This window comes from Salmo trutta, chromosome 5 (assembly GCF_901001165.1).
Source record: "Salmo trutta chromosome 5, fSalTru1.1, whole genome shotgun sequence".
NCBI lineage: Eukaryota > Metazoa > Chordata > Actinopteri > Salmoniformes > Salmonidae > Salmo > Salmo trutta.
The window spans coordinates 60,313,594-60,326,289 of record NC_042961.1 but is presented as its reverse complement, the minus strand read 5'-3'; the positions used below and the strand labels follow the sequence as shown (position 1 = coordinate 60,326,289).

The 12,696-nt window shown below is 48.2% G+C and overlaps 3 protein-coding genes across 5 annotated transcripts in view; 1 reads left to right on the top strand and 2 right to left on the bottom strand.

Moving 5' to 3' along the window:
* The window catches only part of mark2b (MAP/microtubule affinity-regulating kinase 2b), a 51,007-nt gene extending 38,424 nt beyond the window's left edge, over window positions 1–12,583 (bottom strand). For all 3 annotated transcript variants that reach the window (XM_029754567.1, XM_029754568.1, XM_029754569.1), the window contains exons 1-7: window positions 12,486–12,583; window positions 12,273–12,329; window positions 4,856–5,092; window positions 4,099–4,218; window positions 3,438–3,537; window positions 3,233–3,345; window positions 2,709–2,835 (exon numbers count right to left, since the gene is read on the bottom strand). In XM_029754567.1, coding sequence (XP_029610427.1) covers window positions 2,709–2,835; window positions 3,233–3,345; window positions 3,438–3,537; window positions 4,099–4,218; window positions 4,856–5,092; window positions 12,273–12,329; window positions 12,486–12,521 — 790 coding nt within the window. In that variant the 5' untranslated portion in view covers window positions 12,522–12,583. The remainder of the gene's footprint in view (window positions 1–2,708; window positions 2,836–3,232; window positions 3,346–3,437; window positions 3,538–4,098; window positions 4,219–4,855; window positions 5,093–12,272; window positions 12,330–12,485) is intronic.
* The window catches only part of LOC115194677 (zinc finger protein 37-like), a 1,069,572-nt gene that overhangs the window by 751,221 nt on the left and 305,655 nt on the right, over window positions 1–12,696 (top strand). The window lies entirely within an intron of this gene.
* Window positions 1–12,696, bottom strand: part of LOC115194676 (gastrula zinc finger protein XlCGF26.1-like) — a 900,659-nt gene that overhangs the window by 690,528 nt on the left and 197,435 nt on the right. The gene's annotated exons all lie outside the window — the stretch shown is intronic.

The window sequence follows — 12,696 nt, the reverse complement described above, 5'->3', positions numbered from 1 at the left end:
CGCCACTAGGGACGCCACTAGGGATGGGGATGCCACTAGGGATGGGGATGCCACTAGGGATGCCACTAGGGATGGGGATGCCACTAGGGATGGGGATGCCACTAGGGATGCCACTAGGGATGGGGATGCCACTAGGGATGCCACTAGGGATGGGGATGCCACTAGGGATGCCACTAGGGATGGGGATGCCACTAGGGATGGGGATGCCACTAGGGATGGGGATGCCACTAGGGATGCCACTAGGGATGGGGATGCCACTAGGGATGCCACTAGGGACGCCACTAGGGATGGGGACGCCACTAGGGACGCCACTAGGGACGCCACTAGGGATGCCACTAGGGATGCCACTAGGGATGCCACTAGGGACGCCACTAGGGACGCCACCAGGGATGGGGATGCCACCAGGGATGGGGATGCCACTAGGGATGGGGATGCCACTAGGGATGCCACTAGGGACGCCACTAGGGACGCCACTAGGGATGGGGATGCCACTAGGGACGCCACTAGGGACGCCACTAGGGACGCCACTAGGGACGCCACTAGGGATGGGGATGCCACTAGGGACGCCACTAGGGACGCCAGTAGGGACGCCACTAGGGATGCCACTAGGGATGCCACTAGGGATGGGGATGCCACTAGGGATGCCACTAGGGATGGGGATGCCACTAGGGATGGGGATGCCAGTAGGGATGCCACAAGGGATGCCACAAGGGATGCCACTAGGGACGCCACTAGGGATGGGGATGCCACTAGGGATGGGGATGCCACTAGGGATGGGGATGCCACTAGGGATGGGGATGCCACTAGGGATGGGGATGCCACTAGGGACGCCACTAGGGATGGGGATGCCACTAGGGACGCCACTAGGGATGGGGATGCCACTAGGGACGCCACTTGGGATGGGGATGCCACTAGGGATGGGGATGCCACTAGGGATGCCACTAGGGATGCCACAAGGGATGGGGATGCCACTAGGGATGCCACTAGGGATGGGGATGCCACAAGGGTTGCCACTAGGGATGCCACTAGGGATGGGGATGCCAGTAGGGATGCCAGTAGGGATGCCACTAGGGATTAGGGATGCCAGTAGGGATGCCAGTAGGGACGCCACTAGGGACGCCACTAGGGACGCCACTAGGGACGCCACTAGGGACGCCACTAGGGACGCCACTCTTGCCAGGCTGGGCAGAGATGCAGATTTTCAAAACGAAAAGCTCCTTGAAAGTTGGAATATGCCAGGCCTATGGGGCAAAATCAATTATGGCCTATTGTATGGCTAATAGAACAAAAACGAAGGAAACTTTGAAGCGATCTGATTTTTAGTTTAGAAATACTTTGCTACAATGACACAGTTATCTACCCACCTCGTTCCTTTCTGTTAGCATGTGCACGTAGTAAGTACACGATCATGCTCATAGGATACCTGTCTTTTCAGATTCCACAATGATTCTTTAGTTGTGGACATTACATCACCACACTCCCTCTCTTGCTATTGGTTCACATCTTCGTAATACCCTGACTACACCGCTCGCGTCAATTATTGCACCCACACTGCTCACGCACGTCAACGAGCGTCTGCGTTGCCAAGGGCTAAAATAGAAGTCAGTTCTATTTCTGACGCAGACGCGCTGCAAGTCCTGCCTCTCCCATCTCCTCATTGGTTTATAGAAGCAGGTACCCACGTGCCATCTCCTCATTGGTTTATAGAAGCAGGTACCCACATGCCATCTCCTCATTGGTTAAACCCACGTGGGTGATTGAAAGACGAACTGTGTTGCTGGTTGTCGTGGTAATATTATGGAAGTTTAGATGCCAATCACCATATAAGTTCAAAGATGAAAAAGCCTGGAAGGAGGAGAGATGACTAGAAACGATTCGGTTGACCGTTTTATGCGTGGATTAATTGTCGGAGTAGAGGACCTTGTGCATTTCAGGTAAAAAAAATAACTCAATGTTTATATCCCAGGACAAATTAGCTAGCAACAGCAAGCTAGCTAAATAGGACAAATTAGCTAGCAACAGCAAGCTAACTAGCTAAATTGCCCTTCGTGTTTAATGCTTTTCGACCTGTCCCCAAATTAATATAATTGGTTCAGAGTTTGTTTTGATATTTTAACCTGCGTGTCGTGATCGTGTTTGGTGTAGGGGGGACAAAATAAATTAATGCACGATGGCACACGCGCGCAGCCGGTTTGGGTTCCGTGGAATTCACCTTGATTTAGCACATGTGTGTGTTTCTTTATGAAAATATTTAGCCATCTCCATGACAGTAGCTAAAGCAAGGTGCTATAGCAGCACACAAGTAGACTACAGATGCATGCTGGGCCGGACATGCCGTGAGCTCCTGAAGTGAGCGCTACTGGAGCAGGTGAGAAGGCCGACACTCCAGCCCTTTGGGAATCTCACTCCTCGCTCCGATCACATTCTCTGCTGGTGATGTCACCAGGCGGACCAAAAACCCACCCAGCCAAACAGGCTGACATTTCAGTCTTTTCAAACAGCTCTTACACTGAAAGTGCATTACCAGAATGTTCACTATTTCAAAGTATTATTTCAACCTCATAGTGTGGAAATAAATATAAAAACACAGGAAAAAAACATGTTTTTGACTACACTGCCCCTTTAAGCATTAGTGGGGAAAATGCAAAACTGACCCAAGATCAGCATCTATTCCTTCCTTCCTCTCCAATCAAACACACGTATCTCACCCTGGTCAGTGGCTCTGCGAGGTTTCTGGTTGGACGATACGCTGCGCTGTACCTTGCTGGGCGGGGACGGGGCGCTACTTTTCGAGAGTTCATTTCCTGGGCGGGGCTTAATGATACCCTCATCCAGCTGGAGAACAGGAAAGAAGAGAATCCATCAGAGAGAGAGAGACACAGAGAGAGACACAGAGAGAGAGACAGAGAGAGACAGACAGAGACACAGACAGAGATAGAGAGACAGAGAGAGAGACAGAGTGAGAGAGACACAGAGAGAGAGAGAGACAGAGAGAGAGAGAGAGAGAGAGAGAGAGGAGAGAGAGAGAGAGAGAGAGAGAGAGAGAGAGAGAGAGAGAGAGAGACAGAGAGAGAGAGACAGAGAGACACAGAGAGACACAGAGAGAAAGTATATGTGAGTGTGTGTATCTGTGTACTTCGTGGTTTGTGTAGTCCACTAGTAGTGTGTGTGTGTGTGTGTGTGTGTGTGTGTGTGTGTGTGTGTGTGTGTGTGTGTGTGTGTGTGTGTATACCTCGTGGTTTGTGTAGTCCAGTAGTAGATACGTGGCCATGACTTCGTTGTATTTCTGGTTGACCAGCGAGTCCTGCACCTCCTCCATGGAGTAACCCATCTGAATCATGATCTCTATTCACACACACACACACACACACACACACATTAGTATTATACAGTACATACGATGATAGAAACGTATGAGAGCTATTTGAGGCTGGTACCTGTTCTCTTGGGGTCCTTGTAGTCAGGCATTGGTTCTATGTACGGTTTCAACTCCTCCTCTTCATGACCCACATTCATCCACCTATCCTTCATTATCTGCTGCTGGGGGGAAGAGGGGAGGAGAGGAGGAGAGGAAGAGGAGAGGAGGAGGAGGAGGAGAGAGGAGGAGGAAAGAGAAGAAGGGAGGAGAGGAAGAGGAGAGGAGGAGGAGAGGAGGAGGAAAGAGAAGAAGGGAGGAGAGGAAGAGGAGAGGAAGAGAAGAGGAGGAGAAGAAGGGAGGAGAGGAAGAGGGGCGGGGGAAGAGAGGAAGAGAAGAGAGGCGGGGGGAGGAGAGGTCAGAGGAGAGGAAGAGAGGCAGAGGAAAGGAAGAGAAGAGGAGGAGGAGAGAAGAGGAGGAGAGGAAGAGAGGAGGAGAAGAAGGGAGGAGAGGAAGAGGGGAAGAGAGGCAGAGGAGAGGAGGCGAAGAGAGTAAAGGGTATAATGTAGAAAAGAGGGAGAGGGGAACAGAGAGGAGAAACAGAGAGGGACAACTGTAGCTCACACAAAGAAAACAGGAAGTATTTAAATATTCAGGTTAGGAAACATTTTATAGTCAGGTGACATGTCAGGGGTGAAAGGTGAATGGTCACAGAGGTCAGGGGTTAAAGGTGACTGACTGACCTCCAGGCTGCCTCTCTTGGTGGGGTTGAGGATCAGGAACTTCTTCAGTAGGTTTTCACAGTCTGTAGACATGTAGAACGGAATACGGTACTTCCCCCTCAACACGCGCTCTCTCAACTCCTATAGGGGGAGAGAGATGGGAGAGGTCAGAGGTCAGTCTGTAGACATGTAGAACGGAATACGGTACTTCCCCCTCAACACGCGCTCTCTCAACTCCTATAGGGGGAGAGAGATGGGAGAGGTCAGAGGTCAGTCTGTAGACATGTAGAACAGGATAAGGTATTTCCATAGAGATAGATAGAGGACTCATCTTGTTTCTGTGCCATTATAGGGTCTGTGACAGCCTCAATGGCGCTGCCTGTGCTATCTCCATTTTAAAGTAGTACATTTTCTTCTTCACGATTGGCTGATCCCTCCTGATGACCCGGTTGAACATGACTCCAACCAATGAAGTTGGAAGACCCTCCCAGTTGACTACATTAAAATGGTGGAAGTCCTCAGTGGCGCTGCCCATGGTAATACTGCCTTTTGGCCACTAGAGGCCTCTGTCATTCTCTATGAGTATTTCCTCCTCAACTCAAATAGGCGGAGACAGAGGAGGTCAGGGGTTAAGTGTTAAAGGTCAGTCTGTAGAACAGAATACAGTCTTCATCAAATCTCAAGATCACACACACACACACACACACACACACACACGCACACCCCTCTCTATGTCACCATCTCACACACACCCCTCCCTCCATCTCCCCTCACACACCTTGAGGTTCTGTCCATCGAAGGGCAGCGACCCTGACACCAGCGTGTACAGGATGACCCCCAGGCTCCAGACGTCCACCTCTGGTCCGTCGTACTTCTTCCCCTGGAACAGCTCTGGGGCGGCGTAGGGAGGAGAGCCACAGAACGTGTCCAGCTTACTGCCCATTACGAACTCATTACTGAAGCCAAAGTCTGCTATCTTGATGTTCATGTCAGAGTCCAGGAGTAGGTTCTCAGCCTGGTGGGGAGAGGAGAGATAGAGAGGAGTTGAGGGGGGAGAATGGAGAGGGGAGAGAGAGGAGAGACAGAGAGGAGTTGAGGGGGGAGAATGGAGAGGGGAGAGACAGAGGAGAGACAGAGAGGAGAGAGAGAGGAGAAGGGGCAGACAAAGATGCACTCAGTAACCTTTTTATTCTCTCGTTCCCTACGCAAAGTTTGTGTTTGCTATTTTCTAAAAAGGAAGCGAAAGAGTCCAAACATCAAACAAAGAGCAGACAAGTTGCCAGTTAGCCTGGTCCCAGATCTGTTTGATGCCAGTTAGCCTGGTCCCAGATCCGTTTGATGCCAGTTAGCCTGGTCCCAGATCCGTTTGATGCCAGTTAGCCTGGTCCCAGATCCGCTTGATGCCAGTTAGCCTGGTCCCAGATCCGTTTGATGCCAGTTAGCCTGGTCCCAGATCTGTTTGATGCCAGTTAGCCTGGTCCCAGATCCGTTTGATGCCAGTTAGCCTGGTCCCAGATCCGCTTGATGCCAGTTAGCCTGGTCCCAGATCCGTTTGATGCCAGTTAGCCTGGTCCCAGATCCGTTTGATGCCAGTTATCCGTTTGATGCCAGTTAGCCTGGTCCCAGATCCGTTTGATGCCAGTTAGCCTGGTCCCAGATCCGTTTGTTGTCCCCCACGGTGAAATTGGGGAGGGGACTGTGGATCGGTGGCACGCGAATTCTCAGACAGCACTGGCCCGATTTTGCGAAACTTGGGTGAATGATGTGTCTTGCCATAGAGATCCGGGATTTACCAAATCACACCGATTAGCCCAAGGCGGGAGCTAAAGTACTTAACTGACATTTGTGAGTCACACCAGAAGGATAACTGAGTCACATTAGAGAGTTGAAACCAGAGGGATAACTGAGTCACACCAGAGAGTTGAAACCAGAGGGATAACTGAGTCACACCAGAGAGTTGAAGCCAGAGGGATAACTGAGTCACATTAGAGAGTTGAAACCAGAGGGATAACTGAGTCACACCAGAGAGTTGAAACCAGAGGGATAACTGAGCCACACCAGAGAGTTGAAACCAGAGGGATAACTGAGTCACACCAGAGAGTTGAAGCCAGAGGGATAACTGAGCCACACCAGAGAGTTGAAGCCAGAGGGATAACTGAGCCACACCAGAGAGTTGAAGCCAGAGGGATAACTGAGTCACATTAGAGAGTTGAAGCCAGAGGGATAACTGAGCCACACCAGAGAGTTGAAGCCAGAGGGATAACTGAGCCACACCAGAGAGTTGAAGCCAGAGGGATAACTGAGTAACACCAGAGAGTTGAAACCAGAGGGATAACTGAGTCACACCAGAGAGTTGAAACCAGAGGGATAACTGAGTCACGTTAGAGAGTTGAAGCCAGAGGGATAACTGAGTCACGTTAGAGAGTTGAAACCAGGGGGATAACTGAGTCACACCAGAGAGTTGAAACCAGAGGGATAACTGAGCCACACCAGAGAGTTGAAGCCAGAGGGATAACTGAGTCACATTAGAGAGTTGAAACCAGAGGGATAACTGAGTCACACCAGAGAGTTGAAACCAGAGGGATAACTGAGCCACACCAGAGAGTTGAAGCCAGAGGGATAACTGAGTCACATTAGAGAGTTGAAACCAGAGGGATAACTGAGTCACACCAGAGAGTTGAAACCAGAGGGATAACTGAGCCACACCAGAGAGTTGAAGCCAGAGGGATAACTGAGCCACACCAGAGAGTTGAAGCCAGAGGGATAACTGAGCCCAAAATCTGTCTTCTCCAGCAGGTGCCGTTTTTTCTTTGCCACATGACATTGAGTACAGGGAGTGGACTAGCTAAAAGAGACCGTAGGGCTTGGCATTTGCCGAGCTCACTGGGCCAGGTAATCAACATTTCATACGGCCCGCTTGGGCCAGGTAATCAACATTTTACGGCCCGCTTGGGCCAGGTAATCAACCTATCATACGGTCCGCTTGGGCCAGTACATTTTCTAACTATTTTCAGTCTTTTTTCATATCAGACACAACAATATCATTATTAACAAAGAGAGATACATAGTCCTACAGTATGGAGCTGCTTTCTTGTCCAGACATGAACATTATTTACACAAATTTACTTGTTCGTTAACTTCTTATGGATGGGTGGCAGTATTGAGTAGCTTGGATGAAGAAGGTGCCCAGAGTAAACTGCCTGCTACCCAGGCCCAGAAGCAAAGATATGCATATTATTAGTAGATTTGGATAGAAAACACTCTGAAGTTTCTAAAACTGTTTGAATGATGTCTGTGAGTATAACAGAACTCATATGCCAGGCAAAACCCTGAGAAAAAATCCAACCAGGAAGTGTGGAAATCTGAGGTTTGTAGCTTTTCAAGTGATTCCCTATCCAGTATACAGTGTCAGTAGGGTCATTTTGCACTTCCTAAGGCTTCCACTAGATGTCAACAGTCTTTAGAATGTTGTTTCATGCTTCCACTGTGAATGGGGAGAGAATAAGAGCCCTTGGAATCAGATGACTGAGAAAATGACATGAGCTCAATCGCGCGCACTGCCGTGAGAGTTAGCTGTGTTCCTTTTAATTTCTGAAGACAAAGGAATCGTCCGGTTGGAATATTATGGAAGATTTATGATAAAAACATCCTAAAGATTGATTCTATACATCATTTGACATGTTTCTACGAACTGTAATAACTTTTTTGACTTTTCGCCTGAACTTACTGCGCGAGCACAGTGCATTTGGAATGCTGGACTGAAAGCGCTTACAAAAAGGAGGTATTTGGACATAAAGATGAACTTTATTGAAACAAAACAAACATTTATTGTGGAACTGGGATACCTGGGAGTGCATTCCGATGAAGATCATCAAAGGTAAGTGAATATTTATAACACTATTTGTGACTTCTGTTGACTCCAAAATGGCGGGTATCTGTATGGCTTGTTTTGATGTCTGAGCACTGTACTCAGATTATTGCAAAGTTTGCTTTCGCCGTAAAGCTTTTTTGAAATCTGACACAGCGGTTGCATTAAGGAGAAGTTTATCTATAATCCTATGCATAACACTTGTATCTTTTATCAAAGTTTATGATGAGTATTTCTGTAAATTGATGTGGCTCTGCAAAATCACCGGGGGTTTTGGAGGCAAAACATTACTGAACATAGCGCGCCAATGTAAACTGAGATTTTTGGATATAAATATGAACTTTATCGAACAAAACATATATGTATTGTGTAACATGAAGTCCTATGAGTGTCATCTGATGAAGATCATCAAAGGTTAGTGATGAATTTTCTCTCTATTTCTGCTTTTTGTGACTCCTCTCTTTCGCTGAAAAAATAGCTGTTTTTCTGTGACTGTTGCTGACCTAACATAATCGTTTGGTGTGCTTTCACTGTAAAGCCTTTTTGAAATCGGACACTGTGGTTGGATTAACGAGAAGTTTATCTTGAAAATGGTGTAAAATACTTGTATGGTTGAGGAATTTTAATTATGAGATTTCTGTTGTTTTGAATTTGGCGCTATGCACTTTCACTGGCTGTTGTCATATCGATCCCGTTACCGAGATTTCAGCCGTAAGAAGTTAAATAAAAAATGTATATTGTAATAATGCTATTCTGTAGTCTAGGCCTATATAATTGGTTTTAAAAAAACTATTTTAATTCCAGAAGCTGTTTATGAGCTATGTCACTGCGTAACATTCCTAAATGTAATCTCGGGAAAATACAACAGTTTTGATGGTAATTATTGAAAAGAGGAGGATCTCAGCTTTCCAGTGCATTATGATTCATTTCTCAACGCCAATTTTTGTGCAACTGGCAACGTTTTACAATCTTGAGTGTCTGGCATAACAATAAAATAAGTAACCGCATAAAGTAAATGTAAATGCATAAACAGTAGGCCTATTCACTGTAAAATTCACACAATTAGACTGCGTTTATAAACACTAAAAATCACATGATTTTTTTTAGACTGTAAATTAAATTCTGTGTGCATAACTTGCCATCCTGTGACTTTTTTTGGGCATTTGTTTTTCTAATTTGGGCCAGTAATTTTCACTTGGTACTGGCCCGGTGTGCCACTATCAAATTTACCTGAATGCCAAGCCCTGGGGACAGGTACCCAGGCTGACTGCCTTCCATTTTTATTTAACTAGGCAAGTCAGTTAAGAACAAATTTTTATTTACAATGATGGCCTACCGGGGAACAGTGGGTTAACTGCCTTGTTCAGGAGCAGAACGACAGATTTTGACCTTGTCAGCTCAGGGACTCGATCCCAGCAACCTTTCACTTACTGGCCCAACACTCTAACCACTAGGCTACCAAGCTCTAACCACTAGGCTACCAAGCTCTAACCACTAGGCTACCAAGCTCTAACCACTAGGCTACCAAGCTCTAACCACTAGGCTACCTGCCACCCCAACATTTTTGAAGATATTTTCATTGAGAGCCACAACTTGAGTATCTGGTTAATATAGTGGATAATCTGTGGTCACGCGATAATTGAAATGGGTTAGTCACACCCAATAGCCTGGTCCCAGATCAGTTAGTGCTCTAGCCAGTCAGCCTGGTCCCAGATCAGTTAGTGCTCTAGCCAGTCAGCCTGGTCCCAGATCAGTTAGTGCTCTAACCAGTCACCCTGGTTCCAGATCTGTTAGTGCTCTAGCCAGTCAGCCTGGTCCCAGATCAGTTAGTGCTCTAGCCAGTCAGCCTGGTCCCAGATCAGTTAGTGCTCTAGCCAGTCAGCCTGGTCCCAGATCTGTTAGTGCTCTAGCCAGTCAGCCTGGTCCCAGATCTGTTAGCGCTCTAGCCAGTCAGCCTGGTCCCAGATCAGTTAGTGCTCTAGCCAGTCAGCCTGGTCCCAGATCAGTTAGTGCTCTAGCCAGTCAGCCTGGTCCCAGATCAGTTAGTGCTCTAACCAGTCACCCTGGTTCCAGATCTGTTAGTGCTCTAGCCAGTCAGCCTGGTCCCAGATCAGTTAGTGCTCTAGCCAGTCAGCCTGGTCCCAGATCAGTTAGTGCTCTAGCCAGTCAGCCTGGTCCCAGATCAGTTAGTGCTCTAACCAGTCACCCTGGTTCCAGATCTGTTAGTGCTCTAGCCAGTCAGCCTGGTCCCAGATCAGTTAGTGCTCTAGCCAGTCAGCCTGGTCCCAGATCAGTTAGTGCTCTAGCCAGTCAGCCTGGTCCCAGATCAGTTAGTGCTCTAGCCAGTCAGCCTGGTCCCAGATCTGTTAGTGCTCTAGCCAGTCAGCCTGGTCCCAGATCAGTTTGCGCTCTAACCAGTCAGCCTGGTCCCAGATCAGTTAGTGCTCTAGCCAGTCAGCCTGGTCCCAGATCAGTTAGTGCTCTAACCAGTCAGCCTGGTCCCAGATCAGTTAGTGCTCTAGCCAGTCAGCCTGGTCCCAGATCAGTTAGTGCTCTAACCAGTCACCCTGGTTCCAGATCAGTTAGTTCTCTAGCCAGTTAGCCTGGTCCCAGATCAGTTAGTGCTCTAGCCAGTCAGCCTGGTCCCAGATCAGTTAGTGCTCTAGCCAGTCAGTCTGGTCCCAGATCAGTTTGTGCTCTAGCCAGTCAGCCTGGTCCCAGATCAGTTAGTGCTCTAGCCAGTCAGCCTGGTCCCAGATCAGTTAGTGCTCTAGCCAGTCAGCCTGGTCCCAGATCTGTTAGTGCTATTTCCAACTCAGTCTTATTGCCACTGATAGGATGGATAGGATATGGACGAGGGTAATCTAGCCTCTGATTTAGGGTCAGATATTAAGATTTCCATAATGATTAGGGTCAGATATTAAGATTTCCATAATGATAAGGGTCAGATATTAAGATTTCCATAATGATTAGGGTCAGATATTAAGATTTCCATAATGATTAGAGTTAATTAACCTGATCCCAGATCTGTGGTTAAGACTGACTACCAGTGGCGTAAAGTACTTAGGTAAAAATACTTTAAAGTACTACTTAAGTTGTTATTTGGGGGTAACTGTACTTTACTATTTATATTTTTGCCAACTTTTACTTCACTACATTCCTAAAGAAAATAAATATACTTTTTTTTTTACATACATTATGACAGAAAATGATCCAAATCACACTTATCAAGAGAACATCCCTGGTCATCCCTACTGCCTCTGATCTGGAGGACTCACTAAACAGAGAACATCCCTGGTTATCATAATGCCTCTGATCTGGTGGACTCACTAAACACAAATGCTTCGTCTGTAAATTATGTCTGAATGTTTGCGTTAAATGATTTATACTTTAACTTTTTATACTTAAGTACATTTTAGCAATTTCATTTACTTTTGATACTTAAGTATATTTAAAACCAAATACTTTTAGACTTTCACTCAAGTAGTATTTTACAGGGTGACTTTCACTTGAGTCATTTTCTATTAAGGTATCTTTTACACAAGTATGATAAAATCGAGTACTTTTTCCACCACTGCCGACTACAATGCAGAGCATTATAGCTTTTAACTATACATGGCCGAGCGAGGAGCAGAGAAGGCTGTGTTGCCTAGCAACAGGTAGGTGTTCTCTGCGCCAGCGCTCAGCGTGAAATAGAACACAATGACATCATCAGACAAGAGACAACTCTGAACACACAGACACCGATGGGTGAGTAACTGTTAGGGGCCTGTGTAAAGGTCATAGTTCAAGCTCTTCCGGCCGTAGTCCCCAGCCCGTAGCCCCCAGCCCGTAGCCCCCAGCCCGTAGTCCCCAGCCTGTAGTCCCCAGCCCGTAGCCCCCAGCCCGTAGCCCCCAGCCCGTACTCCCCAGCCCGTAGCCCCCAGCCCGTAGCCCCAGCCCGTAGACCCCAGCCCGTAGCCCCCAGCCCGTAGCCCCCAGCCCGTAGCCCCCAGCCCGTACTCCCCAGCCCGTAGACCCCAGCCCGTAGTCCCCAGCCCGTAGTCCCCAGCCCGTAGCCCCCAGCCCGTAGCCCCCAGCCCGTAGCCCCCAGCCCCCAGCCCGTAGCCCCCAGCCCGTAGCCCCCAGCCCGTAGCCCCCAGCCCGTAGTCCCCAGCCCGTAGCCCCCAGCCCGGAAGCTACAAACTCTGGCTTTGTTGACTCAGTGGAGCTTTAGGGTTAGGATGCGTAACAGTGAAATAACGGTGTGTGTGTGTAAATGTTAACAAGTCAGCTGGGTGACAACTAGCACACACACACGCTATAGTGTGTAGAGGGAGAGTCTCACCTTCAGATCTCTGTGGACAATACACTTCTGGTGACAGTACTGGACCGCTGACACAATCTATACAGGGATGGAGAGAAGGATTGAGAATGGGGAGGAGGAAAGAACAAGTGAGAGAAAGAGGGGGAAGCAAATAAACCCCATCTCTCTCATTCTCACACACACACACACACACACACACACACACACACACACACACACACTCTCGCTCCTCACCTGTCTGAATTTGGCACGTGCCTCCTTTTCTTTCATCCTCCCATGAGCGACTAGGTAATCAAACACCTCCCCTGGAGGGGAGAGGAGAGGAGTGAGGGGGGAGGAGAGAGGGGGGAGAGGAGAGAGGGGGAAGGAGAGAGAGAGGGGGGAGGGAGGAGGGGGGGGAGGAGTGAGAGGGAGAGGAGTAGAGGGGGGAGAGAGCGAGGGGGGA